Consider the following 24,988-nt stretch of genomic DNA (forward strand, 5'->3'; position numbering starts at 1 on the left):
AGTGACTGATGTGACTAATGGAATAATTGTAACTTTTTCCTCCTCCTCCTCTTCTCCTTCTCCTTCTCCTTCTCCTCCTTCTCCTTCTCCTTCTCCTCCTTCTTCTTCTCCTTCTCATTATTATTATTATTATTATTATTATTATTATTATTATTATTATTATTATTTTCAATTGTGCCCCATAGGTGAAGCTCTCTGGGTAGTTTATACAAGATTAAAACAATTAAAAATGATATGCAAAATTTAAAAGCTTGAAATCATGCAGCATCCACAAAAACATAGATGTAGAAACTGGGTGGGGTGGGGGGGAATAAGAAAGGCAGAAAAATGTCTCCCTATTGAGATGGGCAGGGAAAATCCAGGCGCTGACCGGGAACAGGCACGCTTCACTTCACCAAAGCGGTTGCACCATGCCCTGCACGCTTGCAAATATCACCCACTCACCCTTTGCTCCATTCTGCAATTTGGATCAATAATATTTTTTACTTGCCTGTCCTGGGGGTGGGCAAAGCCTTATCTCCAGACCACAGCATTTCCTGCTCCCCCTCCCAGGCTTTTGAATTCTTGCCAGGCGTGAACTGCACACTTTCAAAGTTATTTGCGTTTGTCATAAGGGCTAGACACTTGCTCTTAAACAAAAGCGGAATTTCCAAGACGTTCTCCATTTTTGTGTAGAGAAGTGTAATGCACACAGGCCGATCTGTAAATATTAACCCTTGTGGCAGTTTTTAATGGACTGTTTGCTGGAGGCTACGGATATGGGTAAAGTTCTTCTTTTATGGGACCATGTCCTAAAGTCTGGCTTGGATGATAATTGATCGGAAACACATTATATTAATTATAATTCAGAGGCTTGGCGTGATGTAAACGGAAGCCATGATGCATTTCAGTGAGAGGGCCCTGGGTTCAAATCCTCCTTCAGCCGTGCAACCTTGGCCAGCCTCTATCTCTTAGCCCACCTAATCTACCTCAAAGGTCTGTTGTAAGAATAAACCCTCTCCTATGCTACCCGGAACCGCTTAGAGGAAATGCTACAAACAGATGTGATTATAAAGGCTTTGACATTTGATTAATGGGTTAGATTAAAAGAGTTTTTTCATTGACCAATCTACTAAAAAGGTTAATTGGGCAGACTTTTTGTGTTTTGTTTAACAGAGAACAGAAGGAGTCTTGGAGGAGAGGAATCTTTGGGCCCAATCCATTATTATTATTATTATTATTATTATTATTATTATTATTATTATAATATAAGTGGCTATTAAACCTGTAGACTTCTTTTAAAAGAGGTATGCCTGTCAGCTCTCTCATGCACAAGAGGGAATGCCTCTTTCAGCACCATCTTAGAAACAGCATCTCCCCTTCTCTCATATACACAGCAGGGAATGCCTTTCTAGCACCATCATAGAAAAGGCATCCCTTCTTCTCTCACATAGGAAGGAATGCCTCTTCCAGGGCCATCATAGACAGGGCATTCCCCCTTCCTTCTCAAAGGTGGGAACGCTTCTTCCAGCAGCATCATAGAAAAGACACCCCCTTCTATTTCACAGGAGGGATTGCTTCTTCCAGCACCATCATAGAAAAGACATCCCCTTCTATTTCACAGGAGGGAATGCCTCTTCCAGAACCATAATATAAGAAGCATCCCTTCTTCTCTCACACAGGAGGGAATGCCTCTTCCAGGGACATCATAGACGAGGCATCCCCCTTTCTTCTCAAAGGAGGAATGCTTCTTCCTGCACCATCATAGAACAGACATCCCCTTCTATTTCACAGGAGGGAATGCCTCTTCAAGAACCATCATATAAGAAGCATCCCTTTTTCTCTCACACAGGAGGAAATGCCTCTTCCAGGACCATCATAGATGAGGCATCCCCCTTTCTTCTCAAAGGAGGAATGCTTCTTCCAGCACCATCACAGAAAAGAAATCCCCTTCTATTTCACAGGAGGGAATGCCTCTTCCAGAACCATCATATAAGAAGCATCCCTTCTTCTCTCACACAGGAGGGAATGCCTCTTCCAGGGACATCATAGACGAGGCATCCCCCTTCTCAAAGGAGGAACGCTTCTTCCTGCACCATCATAGAAAAGACATCCCATTCTATTTCACAGGAGGGAATGCCTCTTCCAGAACCTTCATAGAAGAAGCATCCCTTCTTCTCTCACACACACAGAAAGGAATGACCCCACTAAATCCATCTTAGAAGGGGCATTTCCTTTCTCCCTCACACACAGACAAGAACGCCTCTTCCAACATTGTCTTAGAAGAAGCGTTCCCCCTTTCTCTTACACATATAGAAAGGAATGCACCTTCTAAAAAGATACCTGTGATACCCGTGTTGCATTTTCTACAAGTATTTTCTTTTCTGTTTTTTTTGGAAATATTATAGGTTCTTAGTTTACCGATGTGCGTATTGAATTGGCAGATGGTGTGATCCCTTGACTAACACTCCTACGACGGATCAATGAACGTCCCTCTAGCTGGGTTGCAGACGTGAAGGGGATGGGGGTGAATTTCGCAGCAGGTTCTGCTGTAATCTAGGCACCCTATCAAGAGACCTCCCCGACTGTGGGGGACACTTCAAGGTCCAGCAGTCCCTCCAATGCCAACGAACAGCTTTCAAGATAAATTTGAGAGTGGCAGAGATGGGCATAAAGTGATGAGGCTTTGGTAAAAGAGCATGGCAACGCTCCATAAACTTAATGGATTGCGCAGTGGCAGATGGAAAGAAGGAAACATGGAGTTGGCAATTATCATTGGGTGAGGGTGTGCAAGATTTACACATTGCTTTCGGCTATTGAAAACTTCCGCAGTTCACACAGTGCACGTGCCAAGGTTTCTCTGGGGTGTGTGTGGATTTCGTTTCTTTTTTTTAAAAGGGCTTGCCGAAAGAATTCAAATAAGAGGAAGATAAACCGGGGGTGTGTGTTGTGTTGTGCGGATGAAGTACTGCGTCTGCGCTGCGAGTCGAGGGTGCAAAATCGTAGCGTCGGGCAGAGAATTCCGCTCCGCTTTCATTTCAAAGGCAAGTTCCTAGCCCTCATGGATGCAAAGTTCTGCTCGCAAAGGTGTGTTACTTATCTGTGAGTAATAAGACTGGCCTTGTAATAAGACTGGGGCCGGATCTACACTACTGCTTTAAAGCGCTTTATAACAGTTATAAAGCGCTTTAACTGCTTTAAAGCGCTATAAAACTGTTATAAAGCGCTTTAAAGCAATAGTGTAGATCCGGCCTGGTTCTTGTGATTTCACATCTAGAATCATAGAATCATAGAATAGCAGAGTTGGAAGGGGCCTACAAGGCCATCGAGTCCAACCCCCTGCTCAGTGCAGGAATCCACCCTAAAGCATCCCCAACAGATGCTTGTCCAGCTGCCTCTTGAAGGCCTCTAGTGTGGGAGAGCTCACAACCTCCCTAGGTAACTCCCTAGGTATCTATTGCCTTGTTGACATCCTTACAACAACCCTGCAAAGTGGGTGAGTATTATTACTCCCCTATTGCAGATAGGGGCAGGCAGGAGGTGCGTTCTATCTGTTTGGAGTGTGAGTGTTTTGCCCCCTCCCTCATGATGAGAAGTCAAATATTTATTTTATTTTATTTTATTTTATTTATTACATTTCTATACCGCCCAATAGCCAGAGCTCTCTGGGCGGTTCACAAAAATTAAAAACATTCAAAGTATAAAACAACGTGATATAAAATACAATATAAAAGCTCAACCAGATAAAAACAGCAGCAATGCAAAATTACAAATTTAAAACACCAAGTTAAAATGTATTTATGTGGAATAGTAAACATTGCAGGCTCAATTTGTGTTGTGGGGAGGCGAAAGTCCAACTCCCCGTATCTGCTTTAGATACATTTATTTATTTATTTATTTTATTTTATTTATTACATTTTTATACCGCCCAATAGCCGAAGCTCTCTGGGCGGTTCAGAGCATAATAAAACAACCAACAATTTAAAAACACAACTACAAAATACAGTATCAAAAGCACAACAGGGATAAAACCACGCAGCAAAAAATGATGTAAGATTAAAATACAGAGTTAGAACAGTAAAATTTAGTGTTAAAATACTGAGAGAATAAAAAGGTCTTCAGCTGCGACGAAAGGAGTACAGTGTAGGCGCCAGGCGGACCTCTCTGGGGAGCTCGTTCCACAAGCGGGGTGCCACAGCGGAGAAGGCCCTGCTCCTAGTAGCCACCTGCCTCACTTCCTTTGGCAGGGGCTCAGTGGATTTAAGCATATGTTTTGCCTACGCCCAATACTTGCTTCTCTTGGGGGAGGAGGTTATTATACAGATACACATTGCATTGGAGCACTCTTTAATAATTACTGATGTACAAGTTAACACACAGTCAGTGCAAATGGATTCTCCATGCTCTTCCAACAGCTAAAAGACTGATATTAAAACCCTGGAAGGATAAATACTCACCTCTTATAATTCAGTGGATTAAGGAGACCTCACAACGCTTTCGACATTTGAATGGGTGGTGTATAGACAGCACTTGTGAATGGGTATATGACTATTTGGTCTGCCTTTGTTGAAGTTTATGTATAATTCTTAGAATGCTGTATTTTCATATATATAAGTATATTTAATTTCTGTAGGGGTGTATGGGTTTTGAAGGGGAAAAAAGTTATTTCAAGGTTTCATGGTTTGCCAGGTGCTATTTATACTGTTCTTTAACAGAACAAATCAGATTTCCCCCCCAGAATTTCCCAAATGCGCAAATTAGCATTTGTGCAAATTCATGCTTTTGAAAACGCACAAATCCCCCTCAAAATGTGCAAATCCTGCAAAATGCACATTTTAATGCTTTAGCTTATAGGGAAAATGTGCAATTTTTGGCAGTTTTTTTAAAAAATATTATATAGATTTCTAAGATTAAATTTGCATAAAATTCCAAAAAGTTTTTTTTTTTAAAAAAATGGTCTGCAACTCCACGGAATCTGTGTGATTTGGGAGAAGTTGGTTTGCTATGGACTTCATGGGTCAGACACCTCTATGTTCTGTTCCATTTTGTAGAAACTTCACAATTATTTTTTTTTTAAAGGGTGTATTGCTGATCTGTCCCTGAATGAACATAAATCCTTTTTCCTCTTCTCAGCACTGGAGCACAGCTACCCAGTCTGGTCGGGAACACCATAGGAGTTCCCTATGGCTATTATAGAATCATAGAATAGTAGAGTTGGAAGGGGCCTATAAGGCCATCGAGTCCAACCCCCTGCTCAATGCAGGAATCCACCCTAAAGCATCCCTGACAGATAGTTGTCCAGCTGCCTCCTGAAGGCCTCTACTGTGGGAGAGCCCACAACCTCCCTAGGTAACTGGTTCCATTGTCGTACTGCTCTAACAGTCAGGACGTTTTTCCTGATGTCCAGCCGGAATCTGGCTTCCTTTAACTTGAGCCCGTTATTCCGTGTCCTGCACTCTGGGAGGATCGAGAAGAGATCCTGGCCCTCCTCTGTGGGACAACCTTTCAAGTATTTGAAGAGTGCTCTCATGTCTCCCCTCCATCTTCTCTTCTCCAGGCTAAACACGCCCAGTTCTTCCAGTCTCTCCCTCATCCCCCCACCCCGCAACAACCTCCCTCTTTGGGCTCCCGACACCTGCATGAATTTAGGCCCGAGAGCTGCCAGTATCCCACCCTGCATTGCACTCATGACCCACTATGACATACCCACCCCATATACCCACCCACGCATGGCAAACTTTGCAGTATTACACACACACACATACACACTGGTGGACATGACAGGGCGCTTCAAGGCGATGGGAGCATGAATGAACCCTCATCCAGAACAAATGTGGGTCCCTGAAGCAGTACCAAAAGCTAGCAGCAGAGGGCGGTCGTGAGAGGAACAGCTGCCTAGTGTGTGTGTGTGCGTATGTGTGCCTGATCAACAAAAAAACTTAGCAGCATGGTGCCCTATGGGGAGAAAGGTTGGGAAGGTACCTCCTTAAGAGGCTCCGAGGCGCTTTATTTTGCAACTTGATGCTCCTTGTAGCTCCACTTTGCCTCGGAGAGGCTTTCTCTGGGAAGCCTGTGGAGGGCAAAAACGGGGGGGGGGGTCCTCCACCAAGGAGCAATTCCCCCTCCCTCCAACTTCTCTGCCCCCCTCTGTGAAAAGACACAGATCTGCCCATGCTAAAAGTTGCATCACTTTTTTTTTTTTTTTTTAGGGAGAAAGCAAGGGGTGTGTGTGTGTGGGGGGGGTCAGTATGGTCTTCTCTGGCTGAGTGGTGTTGTGGAGCGGGGCGGTGGAGTGTGTGTGTGTGGGGGGACGGGTTGGCTGTGGTTGAACCTCCAAGCGTCCTCACCAGGGACTTCCAAAGGGAGATGGGAGGTGGTGGATTTTTGGTGGTGGATTTTTGGTGATGGTGTTAGCACAGACCAGCTGCTGATGGTAAGAGCAGCAAAGAAGGCAGAGAGAGAGAGAGAGAGAGAGAGGGAGACTCCAAATTTGATCAAGCACCATTTTGATTAAAGGAAGGAAGAGAGAGGGAGAGAATTTTGCGGCTCTTGGGGAGAGGGACAGAGAAAGAAAGGGGGGAAAAGAGGCAGGTTAGTAAACAGCGTTAAGTCAAGATCCGCAGCACTGGTTCCTCTCTCCTCCTCCTCCTCCTCCTCGGCGAGTCTTTAAAGATGGAACACCGTCGCCACCTCAAATAGGTAAATGGCAAAAAAGGGGGCTGGAAAGAGGGAAGGGAGAAAAGGCTCGTCAATTTCTTCCGATGAAATCGACAAGGCGCTAATCCAGTCCTCTCTCCAAAGTAGTGGGCTTGGGAGGCTCCGAGGTTCCACCCATACCGTCCCACATCTTAAATTCTCGGGGCTGGGCGGGGCTGGCTTGTTGGTGGGGTGGGTGGTGGGGTGGGTGGGTAGGTGGGGGGAGAAGAAGGAGAGAGATACTGGTGGTTATTAATTTTTAAAATTTAATGCCTGCTTTGGGAGAAAAGAGGGGAGTTCATGCTGACACTTAAAAAGGACTTGGTGTTTTTTTTTTTTTAAATGATTATTTTAATAATAATAAAAAATCTGTTCACCCCCTTTCCAGATTTCCTTCCCTTTAATGAATGAATGAATGATTATTTTTAATCCACCTTACTTTAGCGTGGTGCAGAAGGCATTATTCCAGCTTCAATGTCACCAGAGGAAAAAAGGGGGGAGTGTGCTCTTGTGAGTGTGTGTGTGCGCGTGTGTGTGTGTGTGTATGTGTGTGTGTGTGCAGATAGCCAAAATCCGTCCTCAGGTCACGTTTTGGGCTCCCCCCCCCCCTGCTCTCTCTCTCCCTTCTTCTAAAAGGCGCACACAACAGCGGTAACAGCTAGGCTAGCGGCAAAGGAGAGACTTTCGCTCTATGTGTGGGGTTTTTTTTTCCCTTCCGCCCCTCCAGTGATGGGTCCCCCCTTCTTCGTAGCAAATGAACAAGAGAAGACGGCTATCTTTTTAAATAGATTCTAACATGACGCCAGTCTATGCCCACCTCATCTTTCCAGCTTTGGTCTTCCATTTTTTTCCCTGCTAAGAAAAAGCAGAACAGGGAGAGGGGGGGAATTCTCTCTCCACCCCCCCTTTTTTTTCTTCCCTTCTTCTTCTTTGCACCAAAATTGCCTCCCCGTTTCTAAAGAGATGGGATTTATTTATTTTTCCCTGGGAGAGTGAGCGAGCCAGGAAATATCTAAGCCATTTCAATGGTTTGAAAGACTGTTTTTTCACCCATTCTCTCCCTCTCTCTCTCTCTCTGCATTTTTTTTGTTTTGTTTAGTGTGTGTGTGTGTGAATTTAATTTTAATTTTAATTTTGTGGGGAGCGGGGACCGAACCAATTTCTCCCTGGCGGTGCGGTGATGTGGTCGACCTTTCCGTGGAAGGGGTTCGACGGATCACTCGATTTGCCTTAGGAAAAGACCTAGTTATCTGTGTAGAGATAGATAGATATTGAATAATTTGGAAAAACCTAAAACGTATAACAGGGAGAGAGAGAGAGAGAGGAAAAAAAGATAGAAGAAGAAGCCGAAAGGATCCAGCATAGGGAGAGGGAAAAACCCAAACACCCAGGAGTGTGGATTTGTGTATGGTTGAAAAGTGGGGGGGTCAAGAGCCCTCCCCCCTTCAGGACTGCAGCCTGGTTTGAAGACCTTGTATTTGACCATATCTGACCTCTACAGAAAAAACTGGCACCCATTTCTCTCTTTTTTCATTCTGGGTAAGGGGGAGGTGGGTGGGTTTGGGGGAAGTGACACAGCAACTGTCAATTTCCAGTTGAAGTCCATGAATGCTAACACCATGATATTTATGATCTTGGGGGCATCTATTGTTATGGTAAGAAAGCCTTTATTTTCCTCTGACCAATGTCTTTATTTCCCCCCTCTCTCTTTTCCCTCCCCCCTCCCTCTCTCTCTCTCTCCCCCCCCCCAATTCTTTTTGGTCTATCGTGATCTTGTCTTGTCGATGTCTGCATGCGTGGTGCGTTTTCGTGATGTCCCATTTCAGGGCGCATATGCGTGCGTAAATATATATATATATATGATGTTGAATTACAAGTCCTTATTTACTTGAAGTCCCCCCCCGCCCCCAAGCAAAGCAAACGCAAGCGAATGTTTTATTCCGGCACCTCTAAGACCTGACCTGACAGCTTATGGCCTCTTACAGGCAATTGCGTGCTTGATGGATATGAATGCACTCCTGGACCGATTTCACAATTATATCTTACCACATTTGAGAGGGGAGGACCGAGTTTGCCACTGCAACTGTGGAAGGTAAGTTGCACAGCTGCGCTGTTGCGCTGAACACCTTCCCGTCTCATTGCATGGAATGCATTTCTCATTTCATGTTGGTGGTGGTTGGGGGGCGGCGGAGGGAGAAAGACGGTAGAGTGAGAGGTAGTCACATAGACTTAGCAACCAAGGATGGTGGTACATCCTTGTTTGGATTTAGCAATTTGGGGGAAAGGAGTTGCTTTGGAAATAGGGTGTTTCCGGCACAATGTCTTGAGCGTACGCAACTATCATAATCACTTCTAAGCGTTCGAATGCCGCTCCCCCTCTGTTACCTTGTTTGAAACCTCACGACAACCCTGTAAGGTAGGTCAGGATGATAATCTCTGTCTTGCAGGATTTAGACCCCCGGTAGAGTCGCCTTGCGCCCTTCGATTAATCCATCAATCCACCGATGGGGAATAGACTTTGGGATTCATGGCCACAGGACACGAGGACCGACGTTAGCTTAGGTAGCTTTCAAAACAGAAAGAAAAAAGATTAAACGTGGAGAAAAGGGTCGTTTGATCGATAGGGATCTACTTTTGAGGGCTCTGATGAGCCTTCATCTCTAGAAGAAGCGTAACCCTGAGTCGCAAATTTGGGGGGGGAGGGAAAGGACCCCAAAGTAGCAGATGCTGGGGAGGCAGCTCTTCTCCCCTTTTTGCCGTCTTGGTTTCTCTGTTGCATCATCTGATGGGCCATTTTTTGGGAAGACAGGATGTTGGATTTGAAATTTGGATGGTCCTTTGCTCCCATCCAGCCAGCCTATTTCTCGTCCTTTTAAATTTTTTTTACAGAAACCATAAAAAAAAATAAAAAATGAGAACCTCACATAACGGTCAGACTGACCTTGGAAACGCTGGTCAGCCGCCTTCCCGGGCTGCTGCAATTTGGGCCAGTTCCATGGGGGTGTGCGAACGTTTGAAAGTTCAGACGGGGAGGTTGTTCTCAGCTTTATGTAAGCTTCTAGAGTCACCCACGGAAGTTGGCTCCGGGGTTTTTTAAATGCTTTTTCATTCTTGCGTTGCTCCGTTCGAGATCTCGGGCAAGGGTTAGGCAAAACAGAGTTTTGTGCCACCGCTCTCATCGCCTCCGAGCGTTGTCCATGCTGCCTGGGGAAGATGGGAGGTGTTGTCCAAGCAATCTGGAAGGTACCACGCTGCTAATCCCTTCATTTAGAACTTCTTTGCATTCTGTGTGTCTTTTGGGGCGCCGGACTTCTGCTCTGAGATAGTTTGCAATTGCTGGGCTGATGTTGCGCATTATGAGGTCGAGGCCTGTGGATAGGAGCCTCAAGACGTTCTCTTTGGCTTCTTTTGGAATATAATCTGGAAACCCTCTTGGTCATAGAGTAGCGATGCTGGTATAGATTCGACGTTAGGAGAAATGGGGATGTGATTTGCAGAGTTGCGACGTATTCCACCGCCACGCATTGTATCACATGCTCTGATAGCTTGAAGTTTAGACTCTGCCGCTGCTTGTAGGGATGGGTGACAGCGTGCTCCGTGGCGTTTCCCCCCGAGAGGCAGTGTGGTGCAGTGGGCACAGTTGTGAGACTCGGACCGCAGAGATCTGAGTTCAAATAAATAACGTGTTTATAGAAATGAATTCAGTTTTGTTTTTAGCCCACCTCTCATAACAATCCCAGGGCAGGGTATAACAAATTCCAAAAGAACCAGCCACATAGGTGTGCATAGCACATTTCATTAGAGTGTACACCCGGGGAATTTTATTTTTTGAAAGATCAACATTTATTGAATACTCAGTCATAAAGGACATTTTAAAAAATCATTTATTTATTAAACACGGTGGATACTGATCCCCTTCTAAGCGTTCAGCTTGCCTGACAGTGGGAGGACCATTGCAGGTGAGGCGTGGCTCAAGGAGATACTTATTGCTCCAGGCATTAGGGTGTGCCTGGGCACACCCGGCACACCCCTTGCACACACCTATGACCAGCCATCAGTTGCAAGGCACATGCTTTTTAATAAAGCCAAGGGATCATCACCAGAGAAAATAAATGATTAACAGAGTAAATCCGGTTCTATTTCTTGCAGCGGCAGCTAACCGCTCCTAAATGCCCAGGAAAATGAATGGATCTTAGGGTGTGGAGCCAAAATGTTAGTACAGTTGGCAGCAGGTATATCGCTTTGGAGATGGCATTCCCCAAAGCTTGGGATGCCACCAGGGAGAAGGCCCTGTCTTGTGTTGCTATTCGATGTCCTTTCCGCAGCGGCGGGGCAAAGTGGTTGGTCTCCCCCACCCCAAATCTAAAAGCAGGGGCAGGCTGAGACAAGGAGAGGCATTGCTCTCCCTCAAGACACGGGTGGAATGAGAAATGTGGCCGAGATTTGGTTTAGAAAAGACGCACCTTTTGCGTGACGAATCGGGCAGATGTGGAAATGAGAGAGAAATCAGATAGGTGGTGGGAAAATGGAATTGCTTCTGAGTCAACTGATCTAGGACAATAATGTAAGGGGATTAATGTTGTACCGAGTCCGTGGCTGTGTTATTTATGTGTCCACAGTGGGCTATGCTGTCTCTAGAAGGTGGGGCTTGTCTTATCTAAAATCATCAATCCAAACAAGGCAAACTAACTCAGACCCTTATAAAACAAACCAAAATAAAAAAGGTCTCCCTTCTGCTGCAAAGGAATTCACTCAAACTGCTTTCGGCTGCTGTCGGAAACTCTGACAAAGCTTTGGATAGGGCCGCCGGGAGAGGAGAAATTGATGTACCTGAAGGTTGCCTCCTTCGGTTGCAAGAGATAAAGTGAGATCCTGGAACCGCAAATAGTCCTGATACGAGAGTTATCTTCTTCACGCAGCACAGAGTTTAACTTATGGAATTTGCTACCACAAGGTGGGAGTGATGGCCACCAATTTGGACAGCTTTCAAAGGGGGTTGGATAAATTCCAGGAGAAGAAGGCTCTCAAGGGCTACTAGTCCTGATGCCTCTATGCCAGTGGTTCCCAATTGGTGGTCTGTGGACCCCAGGGAGTCCGTGTAACCCACCCAGGGGCTCCGTGGCACCATTCACATATTCACCATTCATTTCTGGAGTCCACTGACAATGAATTCCTACCAGAAGTAAAATATAACATCACTGAGCACCTGCGACTAGCTTCAGAGATTACTTCCCTGCACCTAATCCTGAAAACTCATGGATAAGGAATCCTTTTGAATGTGGTGATGTACAACTAACAACTCTCTCTGCGGAAGAGCGAGATGCACTTGTTGACGTGACTTGTGATGGTTCATTGAAATCATTTTTCAAGGAATCTAGACTGGACCAATTCCTGGTGAAGGTTTTTCCTGATTGTAAGAAGTTAGGTGAAAAAGCTTTGAAACATCTAGTTCCCTTTTGTTCCACATATCTTTGTGGACAAACATTTTTGACATTTTGTTATATAAAGAACAAGAATAGAAATCGGCTCGATGTTGATCCAGATCTGAGATTAAAAGTAGGAAATACTGAACCGGATGTGGAAGGGATTTTTCGGGACAAAAAGAGGCACGATTTCTCCCATCACATTTAGGCTTAGTAGCTGCTAGGCATGTCACAATTTGTTCAATTGTAAACTAGACATTAGTAAAATTAAATTCGTCTTTATATTCCTAACTAAATCATATTCCTAACTAAATATCACAATTTTTACAGTCTGTTTTTTTAGTGTACCTAAAATCCTTTGCTTATTAGGGGCTACCTCTTATTTTCTCCAAAAAATTGCTTCGTACAAGTAACTACCATAGAGATAACATTTTTTTCAAAAGTAGGGGGTCCATGGCTTGGCATTTGAAAAACAAGGGGTCCTCAGCACTTAGCTAATTGGGAACCACTGCTCTATGCTACTTCCAGAATCAGAGGCGTTATACCTATGTACAGCAATTTCTGGGGAACATGGGTCGGAGGGTGCTGTTGCACTTCTGTCCTGCTAGTGGGTCCCTAATTGATAGCTGGTCGGCCACTGTGTGCACAAAATGTTGGACTAGCTGGACCTGTGGTCTAATCTAGCAGGGCTCTTCTTTATAGAATCGTAGAATCATAGAATAGCAGAGTTGGAAGGGGCCTACAAGGCTATCGAGTCCAACCCCCTGCTCAATGCAGGAATCCACCCTGAAGCATCCCTGACAGGTGGTTGTCCAGCTGCCTCTTGAAGGCCTCTAGTGTGGGAGAGACCACAACCTCCCTAGGTAACTGATTCCATTGTCGTACTGCTCTAACAGTCAGGAAGTTTTTCCTGATATCCAGCTGGAATCTGGCTTCCTTTAACTCGAGCCCGTTATTCCGTGTCCTGCACTCTGGGAGGATGGAGAAGAGATCCTGGCTCTCCTCTGCGTGACAACCTTTCAAGTATTTGAAGAGCGCTCTCATGTTGCCCCTCAATCTTCTCTTCTCAAGGCTAAACATGCCCACTCCAAAACACGCAACCGCTCTCTTGAACTCAAATTAAAGATGGCGCCAGGGGACTGCATTTCCCTTTGCAGCAAGCCAACCTCCTGGTTTAAAAAAGTTTTTTAAAAGTACTTAAGAAAATTGAGAAAGAAATAAAATTAAAATGTGGAGGGGCAGGAACTCTGTGTCTACATGGGCACCCACAGGTACCATGTTAGAGACTCCAGGTCTAGGGTGACCAGGCGTCCTCCTTTATAGAGGACAGGCCTCTCTTTGAAGGCTTCCTCTATTCAAAGGGCTTTCTGGTTTTAAAACAATGATGCATAAGAAGGCAGAGTGGGTGACCTGTTGTGCATCAGCCATTGGCACTTATACAGTAAACTGAGAAGGTGGGCACAAACATGGCATCTGATCCCTCTACCACAGCCTTCCTCAACCTGGGGCGCTCCAGATGTGTTGGACTACACCTCCCAGAATGCCCCAGCCTGGGGCATTCTGGGAGGTGCAGTCCAACACATCTGGAGCGCCCCAGGTTGAGGAAGTCTGCTCTGCCATGTAGCAATGATATCTCCGTTGGCATCTCTCCATATAAATCACTGTATGCAAAATGTATGCAAATCGGTGTCCTCTTTTTGAGGGGATGCAGCAGTTCTATCTAGAACATAGAACAGAAGAGCCATCTAGAACATAGAACAGAAGAAGAGCCATCTAGAACATAGAACAGAAGAGCCATCTAGAACATAGAACAGAAGAAGAGCCATCTAGAACATAGAACAGAAGAAGAGCCATCTAGAACATAGAACAGAAGAAGAGCCAATCTAGAACAGTGGTCTTCAACTAGTGGGCTGTGACCTAAAAGTGGGTCGCAAGATCAGTCCAAGTTGGCCATGGGGAAATTGTGGAAGTGGGTCCCAAGTTGCAGGTTGGGAGTCCAAAGTGGGTCTTGGGTCTGGACCAGTTGAAGACCACTGATTTAGAACATAAGAAGAGCCACCAAGGGTCCATCTAGACCAGTATTCTGTTCACACAGTGGCCAGCCACAGGAAATGAGTGCAGCACCTTCCCGCCCATGTTCCATAGCAACAGGTGTACATAGGTGTCCTGCCTCTGATTACTGGAGGTAGCAGACCTTAAAATTGCCCATCAGTGGTCGACAGCAACTGGACACCAGACTGAGCTGTACACACAGGTGACCTGGTCACCATCTTCGCCACTGTGCTTGATATTCCTGTTTAAATAGAAAAATATGATTTCTAAATTCATATTGGTCTCCATGCAAGGATGTCTAAATCCCCATCAATACCCATGAATGAGCATTGGCACATTTTGCACAGACCTCTGTCCTTTTTTGGGCAAACTGGGAAAATTTGAGGGGCAAACTGGAAGTGTCCACCCTATCTTCTGCTGATCTGGATAGAGGAGCACAAAGAGGGGGCTTTTTGCATTTTGCGGTTTGTCAGGACCTTTTCTTCCATCGTCCGCTCATTGGCGGAATCAGATCTGTTTTCGAATTACCCGAATCTGCACAGATTCGCACTTGCAAGACTGTGCAAATCCCCCAATGTGCATTTATATGCTTCGCCTATAATGCGCATTTTTCGCCGGATTTTTTTTTAAATTTTACGTATTTTTCTAAATTTGCACAAAATTCCAGACAGTAAAAAAAGAAAAAGAAACTTGGGCTGTGCACAGACCCCCCGATCCTCTTCGCTCCCGATCCGCAAATTGCGGATCACCCGCTCCACCCCGCCTCGATCCGCCTAGGTTCCGCTCCGCTCCGCTGCGGAGCTCCGGCTCCGAATTGGAGCTCCGCAGTGGCGGGGAGTGGTGCCAGGTAAGGCCCCCCCTCCTTTCTCCCCCTTACCTGTGTCTGTCCTGTCCTGTCCCAGCTTCACTAGAGCCCGCAGCTCAACCAGGAACTGTAGGCTCCGCTTGCGGCCTACACTTCCTGGTTGAGCCGCGGGCTCTAGTGAAGCTGGCAACGGGCCGCGACGGACGCAGGTAAGACCCCGCTCCCCCTTACCTGGCTCTGCCACCGTCGCTGCACAGGCAGCGGCGGCAGGGCCAGGTAAACCCCTCTCCCTCTTCCACCTTACCTGCGTCCGTTCATGGACCCGTGGCTGCTTCAGCTGAGCCCAAGGACTCAAACAGGAAGACCAGGCCACAGTTGTGGCCTAGTCTTCCTGTTTGAGTCCTCGGGCTCAGTTGAACCAGCCGCGAGACCACGGACGGATGCAGGTAAGACCCCCCTCCCCCTTACCTGGCTCTGCCGCCGTCGCCGCATGGGCGGCAGCGACAGCGGCAGGGCCAAGTAACCCCCCCTTACTTTTTTGCGGAGCTCCGGATCGAGGCGAAGGATCTGCCTTCACCTCGATCCGCTCTGCAACGCTCCGCTGCTCCCCCGATCCTCTTCGCCTCCGCCTTAAGGGCAGGCGAAGCCCCCCGATCCGCTTCTGCTTCTCCGGTCCGAAGAGAAGCGGAGCACAGCCCTAAAAGAAACAGACTGCAAGTCCGCAGAATCATTGTGTCTTGAGAAAAAAACCGTCCGCTGTGGATTCTCCGGGCCAGATTCATAGAAATCTGAACTCATTTGTTACTGTAGTGTTTTTCAGACGTTTATAGTGTTGGCAGCAGTGACGTAGTGGGCCAGGGCTCACCAGGAGGCAGCACTGTCACGTTTTCCTTAGCAGGGTCGCTGACACCGTCTGCCACCCCCCTCAGATTTCCCTGTTCCCTCTGAGCTCAGCTACAATCCTCACAGCCGCTGGAGGGAAGCACATTTTTCCCCCACCCACAATATATTGTCCCTTGTGATGCAAAGGATTTTGGGGTGCGTCTGACTGGAACAGGCCATGAAGAGCCAAGAGCTTTGCCACAGATGTGCTCTGGGCAGAGATGAAAACTATTAGAACGGGTGCGTTGATGGGGTCAACACAACTGACCACATTTCCGGTATCAGGTGCATGGCCTTTTTGGTGGTATCACAATTCTGGCTTTCTCTCCCTGAGCAGATCCTGCATGCCCCTTCTTTGATCGCCTTTAGGTGGGCTGAGAAGAAGCTTCTTTTTAAACAGGCATTTCGAATGCAAACATGTGTCCGGCCTTATTGTTACCTGTTTAGTTTCCAGAGGGGTACAGCTGTGTCAGTCACTGTAGCAAAAGTAACCAAGTGTTTGGCGGCATTTTAAAGACTTAACGGCATTTTGGAATAAAGGTTTGTGGATGTTGTCATCAACGTCTTTGTTGCTTTTGCTTTTTTTGGTGTTATTGATCAGTTCTTTTCAACTAATTCGCTTTATTGAGGTTTTTAGTTGTTCACTGCTGTAAATACATATGTGCATTGAAGCAGTCTATATGTAATATAAACTACAATATACTATAATAGCATCAGCTAAAACCACATAGGAAAGAGGGCAGTCACCCCAAAACCATGAGGTGGCTTGACCCCCCCCCTTTCTGTGTCTTTTTAAATTACCAATTGCTGATAAGCTCCACCCCTTCTCCGCCTTCAAGGTCTTAGGTTCCACCCACTGAGTCTGGAAACAAAGCCCTATGAGGAGAGACTGAAAGAACTGGGCCTGTTTAGCCTGGAGAAGAGAAGATTGAGGGGAGACTTGAAAGCATTCTTCAAATACTTGAAAGGTTGTCACACAGAGGAGGGCCAGGATCTCTTCTCGATCCTCCCAGAGTGCAGGACACGGAATCATGGGCTCAAGTGACAGGACGCCAGATTCTGTCTGGACATCAGGAAAAATGTCCTGACTGTTAGAGTAGTATGACAATGGAACCAGTTACCTAGGGAGGTGGTGGGCTCTCCCACAATAGAGGCCTTCAAGAGGCAACTGGACAACCCTCTGTCAGGGATGCTTTAGGGTGTATTCCTGCATTGAGCGAGGGTTGGACTCAATGGCCTTATAGGCCCCTTCCAACTCTATGATTCTATGATTCTATGACTCAGGAGACCTGAGAACTCAACCTGTTTAGAATTGCTTTGAGCAGAGACGTTAGCGCTAAACATCCTTTAAAAGTGCAACCTCGTGCATGTTTAGCCAGGAAAACATTCCACAATTCCCAGCTATGCTGAGAGCTGTAGGACTTTTCTTTAGCTAAACGTTCATAGGATTGCACTTTTACTCACACTGATATACTCCTATCCTCTTCTCTCCATGGTTTGGTCTGCTGCATTGCAGCGTGCCAGGGTGGACTACAGCAACTCCTGGGAAATATAGTTCCCTCCAGGGCTAATGACATTGCAGCAGACCTTGGGCAAACTACAGATCCCAGGGGCTACCGAGGCCTGGCCTGGTTCTCAGCAGTGCAGGACATCCGATGTTGGCATGTGGAGGGAGAAATAACTTTCCTCTTATTTCTTTATTTACAATATTTATATACCGCTCCCTCTCTGAGGATTTCGGAGCAGTGAACAAATGGGATAAAAGAATAAAAATATCATTAAAAATGCATTTTAAAAGAACAGGTACAGATTGAACCATGGTTAGTCATTTCAGGAAATTACTATTATTGTTCTCGGAACAATAATGTTTTCAGGGGGCGCTGAAAGCAATACAATGTTGGCGGCTGCCTGGCCTCCAAAAGCAGGGATTTCCATAGCAAGGGGGCCACCACACTGAAGGCTCTTCTCCTGGTGGGCTCCAATTGGACTGTAGGTCCGTATCTCTTGTCTTCCGGCAACATGGCGATGCTGGAGATAAGTGGGGTGGAAGTAGGGTGGCTGTAGCTGACTTCCTCCAGGTTTTGGAAGAGCATTTCAAGCCAGCTCAAGCCGTGAGATCATAAGAACATCAGAAGTGCCATGCTGGATTAGACAAAGGGTCCATCTACTCCAGCACTCTGTTCGCACAGTGGCCAAACAGCCATCGGCCAGGGATGAACAAGCAGGACATGGTGCCACAGCACCCTCCCACCCATGTTCCCCAGCAACTGGTGCACACAGTCTTACTGCCTCAAATACTGGAGATAGCACACAACCATCAGGGCTAGTAGCCATTGATAGCCTTTGCCTCCAGGAATTTATCCACCCCCCTTTTAAAGCCACCCAGATTGGTGGCCATCACTACATCTTGTCGCAGTGAGTTCCATAATTTAACTGTGTGCTGTGTGGAAAAAGTACTTCCTTTATTTGTCCTGGATCTCCCACTAATTAGTTTCATGGGATGACCCCCATTGTCATGGACCTGCACTGTTAGAGCACAATGACAATGGAACCAGTTTCCTAGGGAGGTGGTCGGCTCTCCCACACTAGAGGCCTTCAAGAGGCAGCTGGACAACCATCTGTCAGGGATGCTTTAGGGTGGATTCCTGCATTGAGTGGGGGGTTGGACTCAATGGCCTTGTAGGCCCCTTCCAACTCTGCTATTCTATGATTCTATGATTCTAAAGGAAGCCAGATTCTGCCTGGACATCAGGAAAAACTTCCTGACTGTTAGAGCAGTATGACGATGGAATCAGTTACCTAGGGAGGTTGTGGGCTCTCCCACACTAGAGGCCTTCAAGAGGCAACTGGACAACCATCTGTCAGGGATGCTTTAGGGTGGATTCCTGCACTGAGCAGGGGGTTGGACTCGATGGCCTTAGAGGCCCCTTCCAACTCTACTGCTCTATGATTCTATGAACTCAATTGGCTTACTTTTGAGTAAACATGCACAGGGTTGGGCATGTCTACTGAGAAGTAACTCATGAATAGAAGAATAATGTCTCAGGATGCTGAAACACAGATTTTTATTTGTACAGCACGTATTTCAGCCTATGCCTGTTTTCAGGCTTTTTTCAGAAGGCTGTGAAATAATTCAAAGCTCTTCAAATCAGAGTAGCAACCCAGGTCCACAGACCAAGGTCTGAACAACACATTCCTCCACAAAACGGCATAGATGGATTGTGCTGTGCCAGAGAAGTAAAAACGGAATAAAACAGCAGTTCAAAACATCATCTTCAATCAGTGTCTGGTGGCTCTTGATGTCAGTGGGGCAATGAATCCGCTCTGGGTTTCAGTCAGATTCACGCCCCACTGATATCGGAGCCACCAGTCTCTGCTGGCTTAAGTTGTATCTACTTTAATCTAGAGATGTAAGGATTTGGTTCAATCTACTCTGTGTTTCGCAGATTAGTCGGGTGTCTTTTGCTCCGTCATCTGCGCGTTGAAGGAATTGGTTTGTTTTTTAAAAGGGATGTACAAGGATCTTGTTCCATGCGTGCAAGTCTGCACAACTCGGAAAAAGTTAGTCTGCTGTGAATTCGTTGCGGAGGTAGAATCATAGAATAGTAGAGTTGGAAGGGGCCTCTAAGGCCATCAAGTCCAACCTCCTGCTCAATGCAGGAATCCGCCTTAAAGCATCCCTGACAGAGGGCTGTCCAGCTACCTCTTGTCTCCAATATCCCCACTTTAACCACTTTGATGGTATATATTCTTTTCCAAAACAAACATCTGTCATGTTTAACCCTACAGTCCCTGTTTTGGGAGAAGATGTTTCTGGTAATCAATCAGAATCAGATTCAGAACTAGAAGACACCAGCCAGCCTGTACCAGTGGGAGAGGAAGCTCTCACAGGCAATTCTCCAGCTGGGAGTCAGCCCCCTCCAGAGCTTATCTCCTCAAGGCCAAATCCTACACACTCAGTGGGAAATGAGCTTTCTTCTGGAGGTGAGTGTCCCGACAAGCTAGCTGATGCTAGGGTCTGCCGGAAGCTCAAACGCACGGGGTGGAAGGAAGGTGTGAGAAAGCCGGTTTGATTACGTCAGAACCTGCCTCTGCACCAGGGTCTCTGAAGTTACGGGCGTTTGAGAAGTGGCTTCCTATTCTTCTTGAGAGGACAATTGCCTTGCTTAGTTTGCCAATTTTGCCTAGGGGGACGTTTCCAAGAGGTTAGACTCTCTTCAGGTAGAAGAGACATTTGTTGCTTAATCAAAGCTTTGTGGATGACTTAGCAAGCCTCGTCATTTGCCTCTCGAAAGCAGGAGTTTTCTGAGAAAAACGACAACATCTCTTGCCATAATGATGTGAAATGGGGCTGGCTCAAGGTAGTCCATTTCCTTAGGCGAAGGATAACATGTCATCACACCCTCCATTCCTCTCCTAGAAGCTGACTGGCTTTGGTGCAGCTCCGTAATTTTAGACCTTGGACAGAATGGTCTAATGACAGGGCCGGCCCTGATGAGAAACATAGCAGCTCCTATTTCAGAAGGGCTGTAAAGGTGCTAAATTTCACAAATAGGTTCAGCTCCTTGGATAACTTTTCCAGTACACCTCCATCAGAAATACTCTGTCACCCTTTTTGAGTGGTAGAGGGGTGGGGTGGGGAAATCAATCAGTTTAAATCAGACTTTGCAAAGTTTTGATCGCCGCAAATTCATCTTTCTCTGTTGTGATGTCGAGGGGACCTCCTTTAACGTTCCTTCAACGGGCATGTTAATTCCTTAATACGCTCCATTTTCTCCCCATACTTTCCTGGAATGGCTTTTGCGACGAGAGCCAAGTGCTTTTCTCTTCTGTTGGCTTTATAGATGTCACTAGCGGCGTTTAGGAGAAAGGGAAACGCACGGGCGCCAATCTTCAAGCCAAATCTAACGTCCCTCAAACCAGAGCCATAAATTAGTTTCTTCGAAAGAGCCAAGCTAGAAACAAAGAGGGGGGAAGGAAAAGGTTTTGTAACCCTGCTTTGCCGGCAGTTGGGTCGGTGTAAGAGAGAGGGTGAAGGAGGCACACAAAAGCCAGAGTTGAGGAGATCTTTTAAACGTCAGGAAAAACGTCCTGACTGTTAGAGTAGTACGGCAATGGAACCCATGACCTAGGGAGGTTGTGGGCTCTCCCACACTAGAGGCCAGAGTTGAGGAGACCTTGAAAACATCAGGAAAAACGTCCTGACTGTTAGAGTAGTACGACAATGGAACCCATGACCTAGGGAGGTTGTGGGCTCTCCCACACTAGAGGCCAGAGTTGAGGAGATCTTGAAAACATCAGGAAAAACGTCCTGACTGTTAGAGTAGTACGACAATAGAACCCATGGCCTAGGGAGGTGGTGGGCTCTCCCACACTAGAGGCCTTCAAGAGGCACCTGGACAGCCACCTGTCAGGGATGCCTTAAGGTGGATTTCTGCCTTGAGCAGGGGGTTGGACTCGATGGCCTTGTAGGCCCCTTCCAACTCTGCTATTCTATGATTCTATGAAACTATGGAATTTACTACCATAAGATGTAGTGACGGCCATCAATTTGGATGGCTTTAAAAGGGGGTTGGATAAATCCCTGGGGGAGAAGGCTATCGATGGCTACTACTCCTGCTGGCCCTGTGCTTCCTCCAAGATCAGAGGCAGAATGCTTACGCACACCAGTTGCTGGGGAACATAGGCGGGAGGGTGCTGTTTCAATCATGTTCTGCCTATGGATTTCCCATGGACAGTTGGTTGGCCACTATAGGAACAGAATGCAGTACTAGATGGACCCCTGGCAGGGCTCTTCTTACGTTCTTATGCTTTTGCCAACCAAGTGGGCCTCGTGTTTTTCTGAACCACCAGAGAAGCCCCTCCGTTCCGACGCCGTATGGCGAACATGTTTTCATTTTTGTTTTTGAAAGGAGAGGCATTTCGAAAGCAGATTGTGATACTTCTCTGGGTGGGAGAACGAAGCAGCACGAGTCGTCTCTTGTGTTCCAAATGAACAAATGGCCTCAGCAAAAGACGCCCCCCAGGCACAACAGCATTTGTTGAAAACTGAGCACTTTGGGTGTGTGTGTGTGTGTGTGGCAACGATTGGGAAACTGAGGCACATGTCGTGCTGAGCGTTGCTTGTGTATTTGATTTCTTAGTCGTGCATTTATGAAAGGCACAATCCTAGGCTTGTTTACACAGAATTTTTTTTTAACTCCCAGCATACCCCAGCCAGTATAGGGAATTGTAGGAGGCTTTTTTTTTTGTCTAAACAAGCCTAGGATTGTGCCTTTATTATTTATTTATTTATTGAGGGGAGACATGATAGCACTCTTCAAATACTTGAAAGGTTGCCACACAGAGGAGGGCCAGGATCTCTTCTCAATCCTTCCAGAGTGCAGGACACGGAATAACGGGCTCAAGTGACAGGAAGCCAGATTCCGGCTGGATGTCAGGAAAAACTTCCTAACTGTTAGAGCAGTGCGACGGTGGAACCAGTTACCTAGGGAGGTTGTGGACTCTCCCACCCTAGAGGCCTTCAAGAGGCAGCTGGACACCCTCTGTCAGGGATGCTTTAGGGTGGATTCCTGCCTTGAACAGGGGGTTGGACTCGATGGCCTTATAGGGCCCCTTCCAACTCTACGATTCTATGATTCTATTGCATTTATATACCACCCCACAGCCGAAGCTCTCTGGGCGGTGTACAAAAGTTTAAAACAGTAAACATTAAAAACAAATATACAATTTTAAAAACATGAAAAGCATAAAAACAGCAGTATCCTGGTAAAAACAGCTATTCTGGGGTCAGTTAGAAAGAAACAAACTCAGCTCATGTTGTTAACTGCCTGGGAGAAGAGAAAGGTCTTAACCTGGTGCCGAAAAGATCACAAAGTTGGCGCCAGGCGAGCCTCGTCGGGGAGATCATTATATTTTGTTCTCATTCTTCCTTCCAGCAGCTCATGCGGGCACAAGTGGTCTCCCTCTGCCCCACCAATTTTCTCCTTATAAACCCTTTGTGGTGCCAGAGTCTGTGTGGTTGTGCACCTACTAGTAGAGGGCCCACAACTAGAACCACCTGGATCTGTTACTCCTCGCTGTTCCTTCCCATTTGTTCATCCACCCTCACCTTCTGGTCCAGAATGGGTGAACAGGCAAAGCCAGTTTGGCGTAGTGGCTAAAGTGTCAGCCTGTGAGTCGGGAGATCCGGGTTCTAGTCCCCACTCGGCCATGGAAACCTACTGGGTGACTTTGGGCCAGTCACAGACTCTCAGCCCAACCCAACTCACAGGGTTGTTGTTAGGATAAAAATGGAAAGGAGGAGGAGAATTACGTACGCCGCCTTGGGTTCCTTGGTGGAAAAAAGGCGGGATAGAAATGCAATAATAAATAAATATCAGGCGTAGAGAAGAGGTGGAGCAGCGTTTGCGGGCCGGCTCATCTGGAAAGTGAGTGGGTGATAGCCGCAGCGAGGAAGAGGAGGAGAGGGCAAGAAATGGTGATGACGGAGTGATAGGATTGCTGAGGGAGGGGGACCCACCACAACAGAGAGAGGGTGTCTTGCATAGAATCATAGAATAGCAGAGTTGGAAGGGGCCTACAAGGCCATCAAGTCCAACTCTCGCTCAATGCAGGAATCCACCCTAAAGCATCCCTGACAGATGCTTGTCCAGCTGCCTCTTGAAGGCCTCTAGTGTGGGAGAGCCCACCACCTCCCCAGGTAACTGATTCCGTTGTTGAAATAGGAGTTACAAGAAGCCATATTTCGGCTGGACATCAGGAAAAACTTCCTGATGGTTAGAGCAGTACAACAATGGAACCAGTTACATAGGGAGGTGGTGGGCTCTCCCACACTAGAGGCCTTCAAGAGGCAGCTGGACAAGCATCTGTCGGGGATGCTTTAGGGTGGATTCCTGCATTGAGCAGGGGGTTGGACTCGATGGCCTTGTTAGGCCCCTTCCAACTCTTCTATTCTATGATTCTGTGATTCAGCACTGCGCGTTTCCATAATTGCACCCCACTGAAAGCATAAGGGGTCAGTGAGTGTGCCTCCTGTCATCTTGCCCACGGAAGCTGGTGGGGGTTATTTTGACGTGTCGAAAATGGATTATAGAACAAATGATATCTGCCAGTCTCTAATTCCCCGTGTCACTACGTTCTAGTACATCTCTAATGAAAAGAACACAACAAGCTCTTTGCTCTGGATGCCCCCATAGAACAGGCTGCTACGAAGTGAACGAATACTGCCAGAACAGCCAAGGATCTTCTGCAACATGGAATAGAAGGTCTAGGGCAGTGAACGTCAACCAGTCCAGGCCCAAGAGTGCCCTGGGATTCCCAGACCCACTTCCACAATTTCCTCCAAGCCCAACATGGCGGCAGCAGCGTTGCCGCGACCCATCTGGATTGATCTGGTGACCTACTTTTGCGTCACGACCCACCAGTCTAGGGCAGGGATGTCTGAGTTTCTCAAGATCTGTGAAGTCTCTGTTTTCACGGATCGTCAGGTGCTTTTCATTCACTCATTGGCAGGATCGGAATGCTTTTTCTAATTTGCGCAACTTCGCATTCGCCCAGAAGGTGAACCGAGGCGCTTCGCCTTCCTCTAGCTATTGACACTGGTGACTCGCATGGGTTGGGCAGGTGAACAGGCTGTGGCAGTTAGGGATGTATGGATTTTGTAAAAGTTGGTCTGTCTTGTGTTTTGTCAGGCACCTCATTGGTGGCACCAGACTTCCCCCCCCCCATTTCTCAAACTTGAAATAGTGTGCACTTGTGCAAAAGCGCAACCCTTCGCAAAGTTGCAAATACCCCCCCAAATGCTCGTTTTCAAGCTTAGCTTGTGGGGAAAACGCACATTTTTTTTTTAAAAAAAAAATTCACGTGTTTTTCTGCAAGTAAATTTGTGTAAAATTCCAGAAAGTAAACAAACAAATAAACAAAACAGCTTCAAGTCCAGTGTGACTTGGGAAAAGCCGGCCCGCTGCAGAAACGATGAGTCAGATTCATCGAAATCCCAACTCATTTGATGCCATTGTTCATTTCTCTGACATCCCTAGAGGCACTGAGGAGGAGAAGGGGAAGGTGTGCCAGGGGTGGGATTTGGGGGTCAGCAGTGGGCCCCCTACCGGGCCATGGGACTCAACAAATGCCCAACAACGCTGATCAC

At 46.8% G+C, this 24,988-nt stretch overlaps 1 protein-coding gene across 1 annotated transcript in view; it reads left to right on the forward strand.

Moving 5' to 3' along the window:
- Nucleotides 1-8,082: 8,082 nt before the first annotated feature.
- Nucleotides 8,083-24,988, forward strand: part of TMEM240 (transmembrane protein 240) — a 38,322-nt gene continuing 21,416 nt past the window's right edge. The window contains 3 exon segments of the mRNA XM_063145225.1: nt 8,083-8,110; nt 8,113-8,330; nt 8,661-8,767. Of these exon segments, the coding sequence (XP_063001295.1) occupies nt 8,083-8,110; nt 8,113-8,330; nt 8,661-8,767 (353 nt within the window).

Source organism: Elgaria multicarinata, chromosome 20 (assembly GCF_023053635.1).
Source record: "Elgaria multicarinata webbii isolate HBS135686 ecotype San Diego chromosome 20, rElgMul1.1.pri, whole genome shotgun sequence".
In the NCBI taxonomy this organism is placed as follows: Eukaryota; Metazoa; Chordata; class Lepidosauria; order Squamata; family Anguidae; genus Elgaria; species Elgaria multicarinata.